The 18055-nt window shown below is 35.7% G+C and overlaps 1 protein-coding gene across 2 annotated transcripts in view; it reads left to right on the top strand.

Moving 5' to 3' along the window:
• Nucleotides 1-18055, top strand: part of PLCZ1 (phospholipase C zeta 1) — a 47164-nt gene that overhangs the window by 11717 nt on the left and 17392 nt on the right. For both annotated transcript variants that reach the window (XM_027747489.2, XM_027747488.1), the window contains 6 exons: nt 769-970; nt 2590-2734; nt 4567-4722; nt 12114-12386; nt 14560-14716; nt 16350-16466. In XM_027747489.2, the coding sequence (XP_027603290.1) occupies nt 769-970; nt 2590-2734; nt 4567-4722; nt 12114-12386; nt 14560-14716; nt 16350-16466 (1050 nt within the window). The remainder of the gene's footprint in view (nt 1-768; nt 971-2589; nt 2735-4566; nt 4723-12113; nt 12387-14559; nt 14717-16349; nt 16467-18055) is intronic.

Genomic DNA, 18055 nt, shown 5'->3' with positions numbered 1-18055 from the left:
TCCCTCACTAATTCAAACTATGTTTTGAAGCAAAGCTGACTTTTGAGATTATATCATTTGCAAAATGATTACATTCAAAACATGACATTGGGAGCAGCAGTTGGCGGTGTAATGGCTCTACTTGTCATTAAATCATTTAAAACCAAAACAAATGGGATGACTATCACTGTTATGGAGGCAATTAGCTCATTTTGTTATAAATGCAGTAATGTAATAACCTTGATTTGCAATTCATCTGTCTGGGCAGTCGTTTCTTTTGTTACAATGCTATTTTTATTTTAAATATTTCCAAGCATTGTTTAATCAATATTTATTTGGGATTTTCCACCATTAAGAAGGACATTTGGTGCTGGGAATCATAGCTTCTGCAAGATTATATTGACAGATTCTGACTGATGTTTTGGAGAACAATCTCTGTTTTTTTAAAAAGAGAAAAAAATGTTATCTTACTGCACATTACCTTGCAAAACTAAACAGTAAGGACTACTGTAAACTCTTCTTACTGGTGTCCATAGAAGAATAAAAATGTCAGAACACATTTATTTCCCCTCAAAAGTTTGAAGCACAGCAATTCAGCCCCAGAATCGTGCCTATCTGATGTTTGTATTTGTATGTTTGTTAGGAGTTTTAAAATTGCAGGAAAGTGTTGTGCTGAGTATCCTTTAGCAGTGTTCAGAATTGACTGTCAAAATTCTGGAAAGTATATAAACTGTCAGTTTAGCTTCACATCAGAGATATTTTGCTTTTGCTTTTTTTTTTTTTTTTCAGTGAGGAAAAAAAAGCAGATGTCATTTGAGGGATTTGTAAGGTACATGAACTCAGACGAATGTTCGATATTTAAAAGCCAGCACAAGACCATCTACCAAGACATGAACCAGCCATTGTGTGACTATTTTATTTCATCTTCCCACAACACCTACTTGATAGCTGACCAGCTAATGGGACCCAGTCATTTGTGGGGATATACCAGGTATTTAGATACTGATTATACTGATTTTTAATATTTTAAACAATCTTTGGGTGTTTTTTTAAATGAATACTAGGTCACGTATAATCCTACTTGGCAATCAGGAACAAAGCCATCACAGATACAAGTTGAAAATGTGAGAGTGGTATTTTATTTTGTGTATAGACTTTTCAATATAGTTGCCAAACCATCTGTTCATAGTCTGGAAACAATCTATTTTTTTCACTTACATCTCAAAAAATCAACCTTTCAGCAAATGAAATCTATAGTATGGCGCACAGTATATGATTAAATCAGTTTTTAATCTCAACATGCCATGCAAAAATAAATAACTCCCTGTTACAAATATAAAATTCCCAGGCAAACTCTAATCTGATCAATATATAGGATGTAAGGGCGCAGCATGTTGGAGTATGTCAAGGATATCTGTGATCAGTGCATGCTGCAAGTTTAGAAACAAAAACAACAACAAAACATGGGCACTCTGGTAGCCAGGAGGGAGAAAAAACTTTGCAGTGTATAACTCCAAGATGATGATGACCTGATGACCAGGATACCTTATTGCCAAGAAAGGGAAGAAGAAAAGGGATGGTGTAATAACAGCAACACAGAGGAGGCAGAAAATATTAAGAACTTGGAAGACAAGTGTCCAGCATTCCTATTATTTGTACTACATTAGTGACGAGAAAGCAGTTGAAACTGTCACCTATCTCAACTTTTTTTGTTTTGGTGGCTCTCTGAATATTCCAAAATGACTTGCAATAATCAGAAACATTAGTGAATTTCTCACAGGATTTAAAATTATATGATGCTAACACTGCATTGCTGAAAGTAATTACAAAGAGGGTATAAGCCCCCATCTCTTCATCTTTATCTACTGTTAGTGTGAGGAAAATGCTAAAATCAGCAAGAGGTATCTTTGAGATATGTTAAACGTGAAGGGCAGCATGTAAGAGATTGGTTGGTAATTAAGTGAAATAATCTGGAAGAAATATTTCAATTAGTTCCAAGGCAAATATTAGAGATCTAAGACCTTTAAGGGATGCCATTAGCATATTAAAAATTAAACCAGTAAATTTAAGGCACCTGAGAAACTTTAGCACTCCCTCTTACAAGTAGGGTGGGGGTAGAACAACTGAATTGTGTAAAGACCAAGCACAAGCTGACTCTCTAAGTGCAATGCTGTTATTTTTAAGTACAGCGGTCCTCAGACTTGCAGGCAAGTCCTGGAAAAGTAATAGAAAAGGCCATTTCAAACTTTTATTCTTCTATTTTAAGCGACAGTTTGCCATTATCCCACAATGCCTTTATTGAAATCTTTGACCCTCGTTTTTAGTTTCTTGGTGAAGGTTATTCAGGTAATCCCTTACTCTTTAATGCTCCAATATAGTTTATTACCTAACATACCTAAGACAAACAACAGAAAGTATTGCTCTGTCTTATATCTATATAATTCTATAGGATTTATTTTGTTTTTTTTTTTATGATGAAAAAGTAGAGGCTTTTTTTTTTTTTTTTGGTAATTAACCGATGTGGCTTGTAAACAGAAGTACAGCAACTTGTATAAAAAAGCGTGATGTCTTTCTTTTCACTATACAATTGTTCCTCTTGCTCTTTCGAAGTGCTCTCTTAAAAGGATGTCGTTGCCTGGAAATCGACTGCTGGGATGGCTCCAACAACGAACCCGTGGTGTACCACGGGCACACCTTAACAAGCAAGATTCCATTTCGTTCTGTAATCCATGTGATTGACAAGTATGCCTTTATGGTATGTTCACACACCTGTCTGTATATATAAGTTGGTTGGAATGTGATGGGGGCTTTAACAAAGCCCAGGGACATGGTTGTTGTCGGAGATTGTCCAGGGTAAAACAATAGGAAGCAGATTGTTGTGGCAGTGGGCACTGTTGAAATGAATTACAGGAAAATCGTGCTATCTGTTCTTCATATGTTTTTAATCTTTTTTTTAAGGAAGAGTAAACATGCTGAATGATTATAAACCAAACTTGTTGCAAAGAATTCAGGTGATCTACTTAGTTTGTTAGGTGGAATGCTCACCTGAGATCATTTAAGCAAGGACTGAATATAAAGTGAACAACTACTTCAGATTCAGTCTGGTGTTTTACTCCTTTATATCTTTTAAATCTTTTTGCTTCACTTATTCTTCTGTTGCTATCAGACTGTCTTATATCCTACATGTGAGCTTATGAGATAGACAACAATGTTAGATTATAGCTGAGTTTGAGACTTACTCTGTTTTCCATTTCCTTTCCTTTTATTTTAAATGTTGAACCTGATACAGGCTGCCAGCTACTGATGTCTTTTTGTCAGGTGACTCGTTAGGGCAGTGTCCCTTCTGCCCATCTCTGGCAAAGCAGCAAAAGGTGGAGAGTTCTTGGCACTGTCTCAGGCTTTTATAGAGGTTTCTGACAAAACTCCTGCTCAAATAAAGTCCTGAATGAAATTAAGATAACTCCTGAATTCAGGCCAGCATTATATTTAAATATATACATCTATGATCATACAGTTATATGGATTTTTATGCATGTATTTTTATAGCCTTCTCAGTGTTAATCAAAGCTGTGTTTTTTCTATTCTTATTTCTATATACAATTTAATTAGCCTCTGATTTTGAAGGTGAAATAAAAAACGTGGTCTTACTTCACTGTTCTTCAAAACCAATTAGATATAACTCTCCTGCTCTTGCTAATACACCACATATTGTACTTAACTATATTGCAAACTTCATTTCACAGGGACAAGTTACAGTAAGATGATAAAATCACAATAGATAATGGTTCATACCAGCTGTGTTTCTATTAGTGGTTAATAGCAAGTGCTCAAGGGACAAGTGTGAAGACAGGGTAAAAATACAGTACTTCTCTTGGAAACCGATAATTTTAAGCCCTGCTGAAGTAAAGATTTTATTCAGAGTTTTGTTTTTGGTAGCCACCAGTATTACTGACAATTTATGAGATTTAATTTTACAGTCTATATGGATGTGTTTCATTTGAGCTATTCTCTGATTTTTACTCAATTTCCCTTGTTTTACCTGTCTTGCTTGAGCACTGTGATGAGCAAAGTGTGAAGAGTCCCAAGAAAAGTTCGTGATATTATGAAAAAGTAGAAGCATAGCTTGTTAATGTGAAGGCAATGATTTCTGAACAAGCTTTAAGGATACTCAGCTTGAAATATCATCAGTTAAAATCTGTCATAAACTAAAGCAAAAGACATTTAATCCTGCTATACTTCATCAATTTTAATTTTAGAATATGATTTTACCTTTCAAAAACCAAACAGTTCTTTTTACACCTCTGTATATGTCTAGCACTGTTTTAACCTCCCCAAACATCCCGAAGATACATTTTTCTCTTCTTCAATTGTACTTTCTCTTTTCTATAAATATTGTGAGTGTTTATTATGTGTTATTAACACATCATTATGTGTTATTAACACAGTTGTTCCAACTGACCTATATTCTGAACATTTGAAAAAAAAGGAAAATACAGATTGGTAAGGGAACTTTTGTAAGATATTTTGCAAAAGCAAGTGATACTATTTTTATTTATGAATAATAAAATCTTTAAATTATGTTTTCAGTCATCTGCCTATCCACTTGTGCTGTCTTTGGAGAACCACTGCAGCCCTAAACAACAGGAAGTAATGGCAAACTGTTTAAAAAGTATTCTAGGTGACAAACTTCTTTCTTCACCACTTGGTGGTGAGACAGAGATGACTAGACTACCTTCTCCTGAGGTAATAAGATTGCACTTTTCTCTATGAAAGACATGGAAAAAGATGTGTTTTGTTTGTTTGTTTGTTTGTTTGGGGGTCTTGTTTGTTTTTAATTCTCTGCAACTGAATGTATGGAACACTTCTGGTGTCTGAAATAGATCTCAGATAGTAACAAAACAATATTTAAACAGCACACAGAAGCCACGTGAAAAGATACATGTTAGTGTATCTGTTATCTGCTCATTTATTTATTGTTGTTTAAAGTGAAGGAAATTCCTGAAATTTAAACATATTATTGAACTGGAAACCCGAATCTGAATTTTTTGACAATAACTGTGATGATGAAACTTTCTTATTGAGGTCTGCTACTGCAAAGACATTCTCTCTTTCTCAGTGTGTTTCTCCCTAAGACTTTCTCAGCTGGTGGCTTCAGACCCCTGGGATATGAAGTCAGAAAAGGCAATTAGATGGGTGTTGAAAATTTTATTGCTAACTAAAATAAATTCCCATTGTTCCAGTCTTTGCATACAATTTTCTTTCAAGGGCAAAAGTTTTTTTTTAATCTCTTGTAGCACAATGCATACATCCAAAATACTTATTTAGACTTGTTGCTCTTGCCAGTGATAGATATATTTTATACCTTTTTTTGTTTACAGTAATTGAAAAAGAATGCAAATAAAAATATGGGGAGGAAACACTGTCACAAGAAAAAAAAATACACATAAAGGAATACAAGAATTTTAAGAATTTATCAAGGAAAAAAATTTTTGAAGAGACGTGTCCAAAAGATATGCTAAAGAAATATGCATGCTGCTATATGTCCATAACAATGTAGTTGTAAATATATTTATTATATAAATTTCTCACCCAACATTTTTTTTGATTGTAGCATTACACTTTTTATATCACAGTGTCCAATGTCACTTTGAAACCTTGCAAGTTTTTTTGTAACTTTGAAAAAATATAACCTATATTAAACAGGAGGCTTTGTTTTGAAACTTCTCAAAGCATGACTGGATTCAGTGCATTACATGTCCAAGGATCATATGTTCTCTGTAGCAAGCACAAAATCACTGCACTGCATATGAATCATGGAGTCACTGAATCACATAATTAAAAATATTACTTTTTAAGAGGCATGTCCCTTACCATGAGGTTACTGCGATGCAGGGAATTCATACTTCATATTTTCATAGCTTAAAGTTTTCATATGTCAGCCCTGCAGAATTTTTGCCTGAAAATGCATTGCTGGAAATGCTGTTCAGGTGAGATTCATTCTCCTGAACTTTTAATATATTAAAGTTGTGTGAGGTGCGTTCCACATCTACATGAGAGGTAAGGGTTACCTAAATAATACCACTGTCCTCAGGTGTTTACAAAAGTCTGAATTTAATAAATTGTTATCCTGAGAATGAAAAAAAATTAGGATCATCTCCATTTCTCCTAGCTGCCCTGATCAAGGATGTAAGAAAAATCAGTAGGATTTTACTTAGCAATGGAAATATGCAGCTATGACTGAATTTGTAAATTGAGTAATAAGTTTGACTTTTGGGGAGCATCTTTTTGAAGAACCACTTTTGGTCCATGTTCAAAAGGAGTTTAGTGACATCACATCTTTAAAGCTTGTGTATATTCAAGGCCTAGGTAAAATCATTATCATTTGAGTAAGTCAGATGCTGAACTTGGTCTTCAACCTGCTTCACTTAAGCTGTGCAAAAGAGATGTTACAGAACCATAAATGATGAATTTAAAATGCTATTTGTGAGAAAGATTCTCAGTTAGTGTAAAAAAAACCAACCTGTCACCTATATAGTTTACTCTTCCACTTTTTTCAAGATGGAGCACTGGTAAGAAAATGGAACAAACCATCTCAGTGTCCTTCAAATGGTTCTCTTGAGTGTTCATGAAGTGGGACACCACAAAGTTTCTCCAAACACTTCATAGAAACTTCTTCCAATTACAGGTTCTTTTTAGATCTTGGAGTTTTGAAGACTTCGATGGAAATTGTTTTCTCCTCTGTCTGGTCAATCTTCTAATCCCTTTTCTAAGTAGGTTTTGAGCTATACCTTTCTCAGCTGAGATGATTGTGTGCCTCAGCAAGGAGGAATAAAATGCAGAGCAAACCCATTCTTAGGGACCACAGGTCATGCAATGATGTCTCCTACCATTGTAAGTCTAAGTGAAAGGTTCAAGAGGACCTTTATAAGACCTGGTTTAAGGAGGTCCATAAAAGAAAATTGGATGATCACTGAATTATTGCTTTTTCTCGACACTTGCTTGCCCTGAAAAAAAAATACCAGAAAATTTCAGGAAAAGAGGTTTTTTAATTCTTTGTTCTCAGCCATATATGCACCCTTCCAGCTGACTATACCAGTACTGTTAATTTCCTGGAATATTACTGTATTCTGTACCATCTCAACACATAGTTCTTTCTCTACATGTGGAAGAAAGGGAAGGGAAGACTTTTGCTCTCTTTCTTCCTTTCACACACCCCTTATTTGATGATAAACTGAGGCTACTCTTAAGCTTCACCAATCTCTTCCACCTCCTTCCCAGGAGGATATTTTTCCATGCAAAGCAAAAGACCCACTGCCATTCTTTCCTCACATCTTGGCCACTATGGTGCTCCTAAAGAGGCTTTGTGAACTTCCTTTAATATTCACTGGAATATCAGGTCCTTTGAGTCCGTTCCCACATTAAATTACATTTGACATCACTGGCTGGTGCCAGAGATCCCTGCCAGTTGCACCAGCAGTCCTGGTGATATGCTGATATAAAGTGACAGAATGTAGTGTCATATGCAGCAGTCTGTAGATGAACTTAGAAAATATTAGAATCCAAGAAGAGATATATTTTCACTTACCCGGCTGTATCCTTCCTCTCTAAGAAGTTTGACAGCTACTGAAAGAAATAAGTAAGCCTCCAATGTAACACAGAGAAAAGAATGCAAACACATTGGTGCTTTTGATGAAGGTTTGTTTCTCAATTATTTTTGTAGCACATCAAACTGCCTTACACTGCTGACAGGATATATACATGAGCTGCTTAGGAATTTTCCATTATTTGCAGGTTTCCTGTCACAAAAGTGGAATGAGATAGTGATGTGTTGTTCACTGAAAGTGAAGTGGCAACTACTGTTATTTTACAAGTGGTCTTTAATGTTTACCACGCAGCTGCAAGATCAGTTACTGCATTGTGGTGGTTCAGAAGCATTTCAGACCAGGATTGCCGAGGTTTCCCCAGAGTTATTAAAGTCATGGTGTCTGTTTTTCTAGAATGCACCAGTCTTGGTGAACCAAGTGTTGAAATCTTCAACATCTAGATATAATAATGGAGTGTGTATCTGAGAGATTCATATTGCTACTGCACCTTCTTCCCTCCTACCTGTTGCACCGAGAAACTTTCAAAACTTAGTTGTACCTGGCTGTCTATGACCTGTGGCAAATAGATCCTTACTGACTAACTGTAACTTCTGACAAAATGGTAATGGTCAGATTAACCTGTGGCTGTAGGATCCAATGTTCAGTTTAACCATCCTCATATTTGCCTCTCTCGTATAATGTTGTAGGGTTTTATAATCTTATTTCTTTGTTATTGAAAAACCAGGACACGAAGATTTTCACTGAGACATTCAAGACCAAGGCTGCTTTAGCATGTCAAATTTTGTTGCGTCAGTGATAAGATTCATTCCTATTTTTTTCACCCACAAGTCAAGTATGCAAATGTCTCGACCAAGTCTTTGCATCAGGAATATCTTTTCTTCTTAGCAAGTCAAAACATTTCTAGTCCACTGTTTTGCCTTTCAATCTGCCTATGGCATTTATTCTTTACAAAAATGAGAAGAAAGATGTTGAAAATGTAGCATGCCTTGGTGATGACCTCAAAAATAAGAAAATCAGTATTTTTTATTATAAAATTTCTGGATTCTCTAGGTTCTAGTGAGAACTTACAGAAGACTCATCCAGTTCCTATACCATTTCTGGGCATTACACTCTACAGTCTTTTTCAGGGATCATGGTTTTCCCCCAAATGTATTAAACATGCAAAAGTCACTTACCTCTTGTTAATAATTTTTCTGTATTGTAAAACAACTTCAGAAGATAATTAAAAACAAAAAATTGCAATATTTTATATCATAAATCAGGTAGGTCTTAGGCTGATGGTTTATTTGATGTATAAAAATCAGATCCAAGGTATCTTCTTGGAACCTTGAAGTGTGGTAGGGAATTTGTGAATGAAGGCCCTGAGCACACTACACTAATTAGCCTGGCCAACCTGTAACCATCTTTCTCAGTAATAATCCTTTGGATTTCCTTCCAATCTATGCACCAGAGATTTAGTTGCCTGGGCAGAATGTCATCTCTAATATGGCACAGCTGTTTAGCCTTGGATCAAACTCACATGAAGTCTATTACAGAGCACAATACAGGACTGTAATTTTCAGTGCAGGGGTCTTCTCACTGGGTAAATGTGTGGTATGAAAACTTGTAATGAGACAGCTAAAGTGGAACTCCTGATATAATTAATATCTGTTTAAGTAGAGTTCAGACACTGATGGTAGTATTGATTTCAAGTATCTTGATAACTGTGATTTATAAGGCTGCCACAAAGACATCCATTCTCACTTTCACTAAGTGTGATTCTCTTCTTGAACCAGTGAAGAATGTTGGTGTTGAGTGTTTTTAACAGTTGTACTTAAGAAATTTTGTCATTGTCTTATAAGTTTTCCCTATGTTAGAATTCACAGGAGATGTTGCATCTTCACCCTATATCAGTATTTAAGGCATAAATATAAGTCTTGAAATAAAAAAAGTATGTAAAACTTAAATTGATTTTAACCTTGTTACTTAGCAAGGTTTTCAGGATCAGATATTCCTCTAACTAAGCACCTAGGGCTGGCTAGGAGAAGAGAAAACTCCATGCTAAATTTAAATAAGGGAAGCTATTCTTCTCTTTTTAATACTTATCATGCAAAACCAGAGTTTGTTCCCTACATTTCTGAGGAATTAATTTTGTCCTTTTTTACATTAGTTACAGTACTCAGTTGGGTGGGTTTGCCTGATCCAAATCCATGATTTTGTCTCGGAGTTTTGGAGTCAACTTCGGCTGTTCTGATTTGTATTGTACATCACATTAACCAGAATGTACAAGAAATAAATTTTGTTCATTTAATTATGTAAATATTTGTTCCAGTTGATGGTACTTGGAGACTTTTGCTTATGCCAGCCTTGAAGTCCCATTATGCTCTAGGGAAGATCTATTATGTTTTACATATTTAAATTTTTTATAATGCTTAGAGTTTATATAGAAGTACATAGCAAATGTATTTTTAACATATTTTGCCTTTCATATTAAAACTAGAAAGGAGAAGTTATAATGAATGTTCAGACTTTCAGTTCATTAAAAGACTTTTCAGCTCTTCTAAAGACTTGGACATTCAGAGAATAAGGTGCTATGTGTTTAGCACTGCTGATTACCAATTAAAGAACTCCAATTTTACACAGTCACTGGTTTTGTAACCATACATTTGTTATAAGGGTTTTTTTGAAGATATATTTGAAGTTCAGACTTAAAATCCTTGATGTGTCATTTTTTCAGTTCAGGGTTCACTTTCCATGGTTTGGGATAACTATTACTGGAATTTGCTTCTGGCCAAATAATAGCAAAATTTCATACTGCTAGAGTATTCTCTGTAACTGGTTTTGAAAATAGAACTGTGATTTAAAATGTTATCTTTGTAGAAAACTGAAAAAAAAAACCCTTTAAAAAACTTTTCCTTCCTCAGGGTATTTACATTTTTGCTAATAGTTCATAAACAGAGCTTTAGAAACTGACTTCAAACATCAGGACCCATTTTTACAGGCTCACACACACATACTATGGCATTTTTTTATTTAAAGCAAATTTACATATAGGAGGCAGTAATGTAGCCATAGAAAGGTTTTCCTTCCTTATGTACCAGATTCTTTTTTTTTTTAAATTTGTAGGATTAAATCTTACCTACAAATAACAAAATGTGAGACCAAAAGTGGACAGAACTGCTTTTAAATATTGGGAAATGTGAACATGCAAAGGAAAATTCAGAACTCTCAAAAAATATGAGCAGCATTAATCATATTAAAACTCTCCTAAAAATATCGCAGGGGAAAAAAAATGAGTGCATCAATAAGAAATGAAGGAAATGTTAAAGGGCATCCTTATTCTGAGTCACCAGTGCAGAGAGACTAATCAAATCTTACAGTAGCATGGCATTGATAGATATTAAGCATAAGATATCTCATTCCACTGGCACACTGGCAAACTACTAATACAGGATCTGAAGTGATGAGGGGATTATGAGCAATGGAGATTGCCCTGTAAATAAATGGAATGCCTGTTTCCTTGCCTATGGCTGTAGTTTCCATTACAGAACTTTGGTTTTATATGTTTGTATCATCTGTACTTTTCATATTTACTTAATGGATACCTTAAAATACAGTATTTCAGTTACCTTTCATTTACTGTGAGATTATATGTTCCCTGTTTCTGTAACCTTCCTTTTCGCTAGTGCTTATGAAACTTAAGGAATATTTTTGTGGATCACTTTATTCAAGAATGATAGTAAGTCCTATTACTCACAGTTCCTGTGTACAGCTGTAGAGGTGAATGTCTGCTAAGTAATAGCTCCTTTACTATGAATACTATTTCATAAATCTAAGGGAAATATTTGTTCATAGGATTCAGGTGCATAGGTGAAAGACATGTTGTAAGAATTGATTTCATTTAGTGATTTTTTCCCCTGCATTCTATGTTACAGAAGCTGAAATGTGCCCATTTAAAAACAGAAAAGTTGCTTAAGCAAACTCACAAAACTCTGTTACTTCCCTGACCAGATCAGCATGAGGATCCACTGTAAAATAACAAAAAAGTTTTAATTTGGTAAACTAGACAGATATGCACAAAGGCAATAATCAGATAAGGCAAAAAATTTTCTGCAGCTGCAATAATAGCTAAAACAACATCCAAATTAACATCAGATACATGTCTCTAAGTATATATATATATATTTAAGATTATATTATGCATAGTAAATAAATATGCCTTCTATGCCTTGCCTGGCCATCACCTCTGACACTTACTTCCTACTTTTATCTTTTCATGGTTTCAGCATCTGTGTATTTGTGGTGGAGAGCCTTTTCTCCTGTCATGGGTTTAGATAGTCACATTCTGTCATGTGCTTTGATCCCCAGACTCTGTTTGGTTTACTTCTTTTTGGCTTCTGCCTCACTCATATCTATCTTTACTTCATTTTGTTAACTCACTTCATTGTACATAATAAACAACTTTGAACATGGGTTAAACAATACCAAGAGATAAAAACCTACTAATCCATACAATATTCTGGTTACTGCTGTTTAACCTCTTTTCTACAGGCATTAAAATTCAAAGTTCTGATAAAAAATAAAAAAGTTGGAACCATTGAAGAAGGTATGCTCAGGACAGGTGATACGACTGCTGCTGAGGCTACTGACACTGGTGCTGAGACTGTTGCTGAGACTGGTGCTGAGACTGAGGACATATCTGAGTCTGAATTGCTGTCTGACGAAGAGACTGATGACACAACCCCTATTTACCGATCCAAGAGTCCCTCCAAAAGAAAAGGAGATCGTAGAACTTCATCCCCACCACCTTCAAAAAAGTCAAAGGTAACTTTTGTCTTGATTGAATATAGAAATTACATAGATGTATGTCAGCTTCCTTTTTATTCTTTCTTTCTTTTTTTTTTTTTTTTTGAGAAGAAGGAATATGTTATCCTAAAATAGAGACTAAATTTAAAAGCCAGACTTTAAAATAACATAGAGCAAAGCATTTTGAAACGACATGTTTTAGCTCAAGGTTTCAAAGTTTTCCTCTTCTTACAAGAAACTCCAAACTGGACCACATTTTAGCATCCACATAAAAGGCAACCCTTCCCTGTGCTCCCATCTTGAGCTTCAACTGCGTTTTCCTCTTTCAAGTCTTGTGCTTGTCCCAGGTGTTCAGTACCACAGTAGATCTAAGATGAAGTTGTCCAAACATTTTGTTGGTCCCAAGGCCCTCCTGGAGCTATGTATGGAGAACACATGTAGCAGTTCTTGATGATGACAGATAGGTAACTATTTTTTGCTGAAGTCCATCGGTCTGTCTTGGAGATCTTGAAGAGTTCCCACTCCCCTATTTTCTTCTGTTCTGGATTTATGCATGAAATTAGGTGCACAACCATGTCTGGTTGTGCTAAAACATTTTTTTCAACACTTAGAATAGAAAAGGTGTTTTTACATTTTTCATGCAGAGACTTGACATTAAGTATTATTTCTGAAAGAGAGAGCAAAAATTGGATGTGATCTTTTTGAAAGTCAAATTGAACTTAACTCATATTTTTAACCAAGTATAATTCTCTACCATGGGAATCTGGTGCATCATCAGGATTCAAAGTGTTTTGTTCAAGTTTTTTAAGACATTAAGCTTCACTCTGTATCCAGCCACTCTTCCACATCATGCTCCAATTACCTGAATGTGGGTAAACTGGCCATGCTCCTCAGAGCCCAGTGTTCTTGCTGAGAGGCAGTGTTTCTTCCGTGTCCCTTTCCTTTAAACGATTTGATGGTCAAGATCTTCGCTTTTTTGTCTTTCCACCTGATGAAGAGAGATAGTAAGGAAAAATTCTGAGGAAGGATGGAGTCCTCTTTGAAGAGGAAAGGCCAACTTTCCAGATGATAGGGTCAAATATATTTGTAAGATCATGTCAGAGACCAGAAAAAACGCCACATACTCAAGAGCAGCAACAACAGGTATCTGGTCATGTTTCACAGGCAGACGAGAAAATGATTTCCAGGATTCCACTCTGTTGGAGTATTTATCCTGAGATCCCATTATGGGAGGGTGGGAGAGCATTGGAATCCACAGCCAGGATACCCCAGTGATGCTGTTGGCTTTGCCAGTGTCCCTGCCTGCCACATCCAGAGAGTTGTGTTCTTCAGGACTTGTGTGACAGTAGATTCCTATTGCTCCTCATGGGACATAGCCCCAGAATAATAAATGCACTTGAACTTTGCATAGTTTAAGAGCCATGAGCAGGCAATCTCTATTATTTTGTCAGGTGAGAATTTGCCTTCAAAAAGCCTTAATGCCTTGTAAACATTATGAGCATCATCAGCTCTTTGCTGGGTACTGCCCCTGCTTAGTTCACAAGTGATGCTAAGTAAAAATGTCACAAAGTGTCTCACAGTGAGAGAGAAGACCCTGGTAAAATCTCAGTCCCTTTGCTTTTGCTTGCTTTGGTAATGGAGCAAGGCTAACAAAGATTTTGGCAAAAGAACTTTCTGTCTTAATTAAAAAGAAAAGACTTTTCTTAACTTCAGAGCGAGGCTTGGAGGAATATTCCTATGACTAATTCGCTTGGCATGGTAAAATATGCTCCTGTTATTCTAGATTTTGTAGTTGAGTTTATGCTATTGATCTTTTCTAGTGCTTTATGTATTTATGAATATAAAGTTGGATGTATATTTTAAATGAGTGATGTTTAAAGCCATGAAAAATTATGTTAATTTACATACCAATCTCGGAATGAGGACAATTATAAAGCTATCCAAAAGAACACTGGCAGCATCTCTCCATTCACCCTACAATTGCTGTGATAAACATGGACACAATAACCTTAATAATCTCTAACTGTGTCAACTCTCACTATCAAAAGTCATAATATCATTAACCGTGACACATTTTCTCATACTTTATTCATACAAATTGATAGTTTCTCTGAATTAAAGATAGCAATAATAATAATGAAACATGAAAATTGTGACTTTTTTATTTTTCCATTATTCATATGATTATTAGGTGAAGAAGCCAAAAATTGCCATTGCATTGTCAGACCTTGTGGTTTATACCAAATCTTCAAAGTTTGTGAGCTTTGAGCATTCCCTAGAGAATCAGAAGTGCTATGAAAATAATTCAATTGGAGAGGCTAAAGCACGAAAATTTGTAAAACATTCAGGTAATTTATTTTGATTTATTCAGCTAAAAGTTACATTGTTGCTATGGCTCACTGTCAGTGCATTGGAAGGGTTAAAATTTTATGAAACACATACCTTCGGATTTTATGTGGTTGTTTTTATAATACTGTTTTAGAAATGTCCTTTGCATTGCATTTTTTGTTTCAGTTGGTTATGTGAAGAAAATCGAAATGCAACTTTCTTTTAATTTCGCGTGGCTTTATAAGAGCAAATATTAACATAGTCTATAAAATGTATGGCTGCCTTTTGATTAACTGCTTTCTGCATCAAATAATTTAGAAGTTATAGCCAATAGTTGAAAACACGTGGAATAGGTTTCACACTCCCTTCCATGTCTGGTCTCAGCACTCACTGGAGCTGGGCATGGAATCTCCCTGGTTTTGGGGAGAGCTGCAGATAAGACTGACAGGATGGATAAATCCCAGAGAAGGGAGTTTGCTCCATTGGACCAGACCTTTCACAGCAGCCAAGTTGGGTTATTCAAAACTCATTCTGTGTTGGAGCATCTCCATTTGGTGCAGCCACTACAGTTCAGGCTCTGCTGTTTGAACTCCAGCTGCCTGCCAAGAGCCTTGAGGGAGTGTTAAGGACAGAGATCAGTGGCCATGACAATGAATCTGCCACATGCCCGTTCACTCAGGGCCAGCCCAGCTGCCACCCACCACTTTGTGGAGGTGATTCAGTCGTTGGGTGGGTGAATGGTGCTGAACAGCATCAAAACAAGTAGGATTTTGCCAACAGACAGTCCTCTCTGGCTCCTCTGGCAATCTAGTGAACATAAAAGTAGTTATATTGAAAACAAACAAAAAAACCCAGCCAAAACCCCAATCAAAGAAGCAACAAACCAAACAAAAACCATGCAAAAAACCCCAAAAAATAGGGTTAAAGGAGGATGGAAAGGATCAGGATGGAAAATGAAAAACCTTTCGTTTAATTACTAGAAAGGAGTCGTGTAGATAGAAGTCACCTGAAGTTTCCCACATGGGAGTAGTTTGTGCCTACATCTGAGGAGGGAAGGAACACTGCTAGCAGGAAGAAAACCAACCCACTTACTATCTTCTGAGGCTTATTAAAAACCATTTAAATGTCATTTAAAGAGTGCTGTGCACTGGTCTTGATATTCTTCAGTCATTTTATTAATCTTCAAAACAGCAAACAAGCTGAGATCATCTTAGGGTGATTTTTTTTTTTCCTATTGAGCTACTAAAGCATGAGAGGACTTTTTGAGCACTTTCCTGTTTTGTGTCTTAGTTTTCCATGAGAACACAGTGGGCATTAGTGTAAAAATCGTATTTTTACCTAGCAAAGAGGTGAAGAAACAGAATATTTCAGTGAAGGAATGATTCTTGGTTATTAAACTTTTAAAATAAGTCTGCATTTACACAGCAATATGAGTCAAATATTGAAGTTTTAAAATAGGATTTTAGCTGTATCTCAGAGCAGTATATTACTATATAATACATATATTAATATTAAAATAGAATACACTGTTATGATATTGAGTTAAAAAAATTGCTGGATCAGATTATTGTATTTTTATTGTTATTTATTTGAATAGACTCTTTTTAATAACAAAGTTTTTCTTACCAAGCTTTTATCATTCTGTTTTTTAAGCTAAAGAGTTTATTTCACATACTACAAGATTTATTACAAGAATCTACCCGAGAGGAACAAGAATGACCTCTTCAAATTATAATCCTCAAGAGTTCTGGAATGTGGGGTGTCAAATGGGTATGTTTGTCTGCAGAGACTGTTGCATTCATGGTTTTACAGATGCAAGAGGTTTTTCGCTTCCTGGAGTACTTTTTTGTTATGTAAGTTACATATTTTCCCCCACTGGCATCAATTTCATTTTGTGTTATATAAACTTCTCTTTCAGCCCACATATCCTAGCAATTTTTCATCCCTAGTAATTATAAATATCACTTTGTGTTAAATAGCTGTATCTTATCCCAAACATCCCATTTATTATATTTTATTAGTTTACTTAGTTTATTTTTAGTTTATTTAAACAATACAACATTTTTAAGCTTCCATTACTCAGCAGTGGAAGTCTTTTCTGAAGGATCTGTGGGTCTGCAGTGGTTTTCTGTGACTGAAGTTGCACAGATGCAAGAAATGTGGGCACAACAATTAACAGAGGTGCCAAGAATTCCCAGAATAGGATATGGTACTGCAAGGAGGCACTCAAACACTCCTGGTCAGCACAATACCCAGGTACAGCTGGGAGCTGCTGGGAGTCTCCAGTGTATGTACAGACGCAACATAAATTTAACATCTTAATTTCCAGTACAAAGCTCCCTGAACAATGAAATAACAATAATTCCTGCTTCTCTTCGTTTCAAGCTATTAATTTGAAACTGTTAAAAATAAGCATGACTTCTGTACTCAGCAGGCTTTGAGAAACCTCTCACCTGCAAGCATTTTCCCCTTTTTAATGGCTTTAGAGACAATCTTGCCTTCATCTCTTTGTTCTTCGGTTGAAAAGATTCTCATTTGCAGAATATTTTTCTATGTCTGTCTCCTACACCTTCTTCAGCCTTAGGTAAAGTAGAGAACAATATTTTTTGCATCCACATATATATTCTGTCTTTTATTCCGAGTCTATGCCAAGGACACCTGAGGGAGGCTCTGGGGTGAGCAGGGCAGTTTGCCGTAGGCTCCCAGTTTTGAGAGGTGACAGGTATGGGCTCACCTTGTTACATTAAAATACTCATCCAAGGACAGGCACAGATTTCACTTTGCCTGTAGGGCCCTGAAGCTGATGTCACCAATGTTCCAGGCTGTCTTTTCCACTTGTTTCTTTTCTCAGCTCCAAAAATATCTTCTGTGGCAAGTTACCTTCTTGAAAATATTGTTAATGATGTGCAATTTCCACTGAATCATGCACATATGTATTATTTATTGTTTAACCCCCTAATGTATCCCCAGCTATGCTCTTACAGTTCAAGAACTTAGAATGAGCACTGTATATACTATCCCCATTGCTATTAAACACTAGTAAGTTTGTTTTATGCTTGGAGGAAGCACTGGCCAGAGGTCCTTAATTTAAAATTCAATTAATCTCCCAGGCTTATCATGCTGCAGTTTACTAGTTTTCTTTCTAGCCTGTAAATCTCCATACTTATCTCTGCAAAAAATATCCATTTGTTAGATCTCAGACAGAACTGAAGTCTTTCAAAGTTACTGTTTACTCAGAGTATACTTTAAAGAAAAATCATTCTAAACAATAGTATGCAAAACATATGATTTTTGGTGTAGAGTGGGCTTGAGGCCCTCCCTGGAAGAATTGAAAATATGCAGGAAGTGGTTAAATCTGC

This window comes from Pipra filicauda, unplaced genomic scaffold (assembly GCF_003945595.2).
Source record: "Pipra filicauda isolate LSUMZ 115617 unplaced genomic scaffold, ASM394559v2 scaffold104_size2351352_pilon, whole genome shotgun sequence".
Lineage (NCBI taxonomy): Eukaryota > Metazoa > Chordata > Aves > Passeriformes > Pipridae > Pipra > Pipra filicauda.
This window is presented reverse-complemented; position numbering and strand designations above follow the sequence as displayed.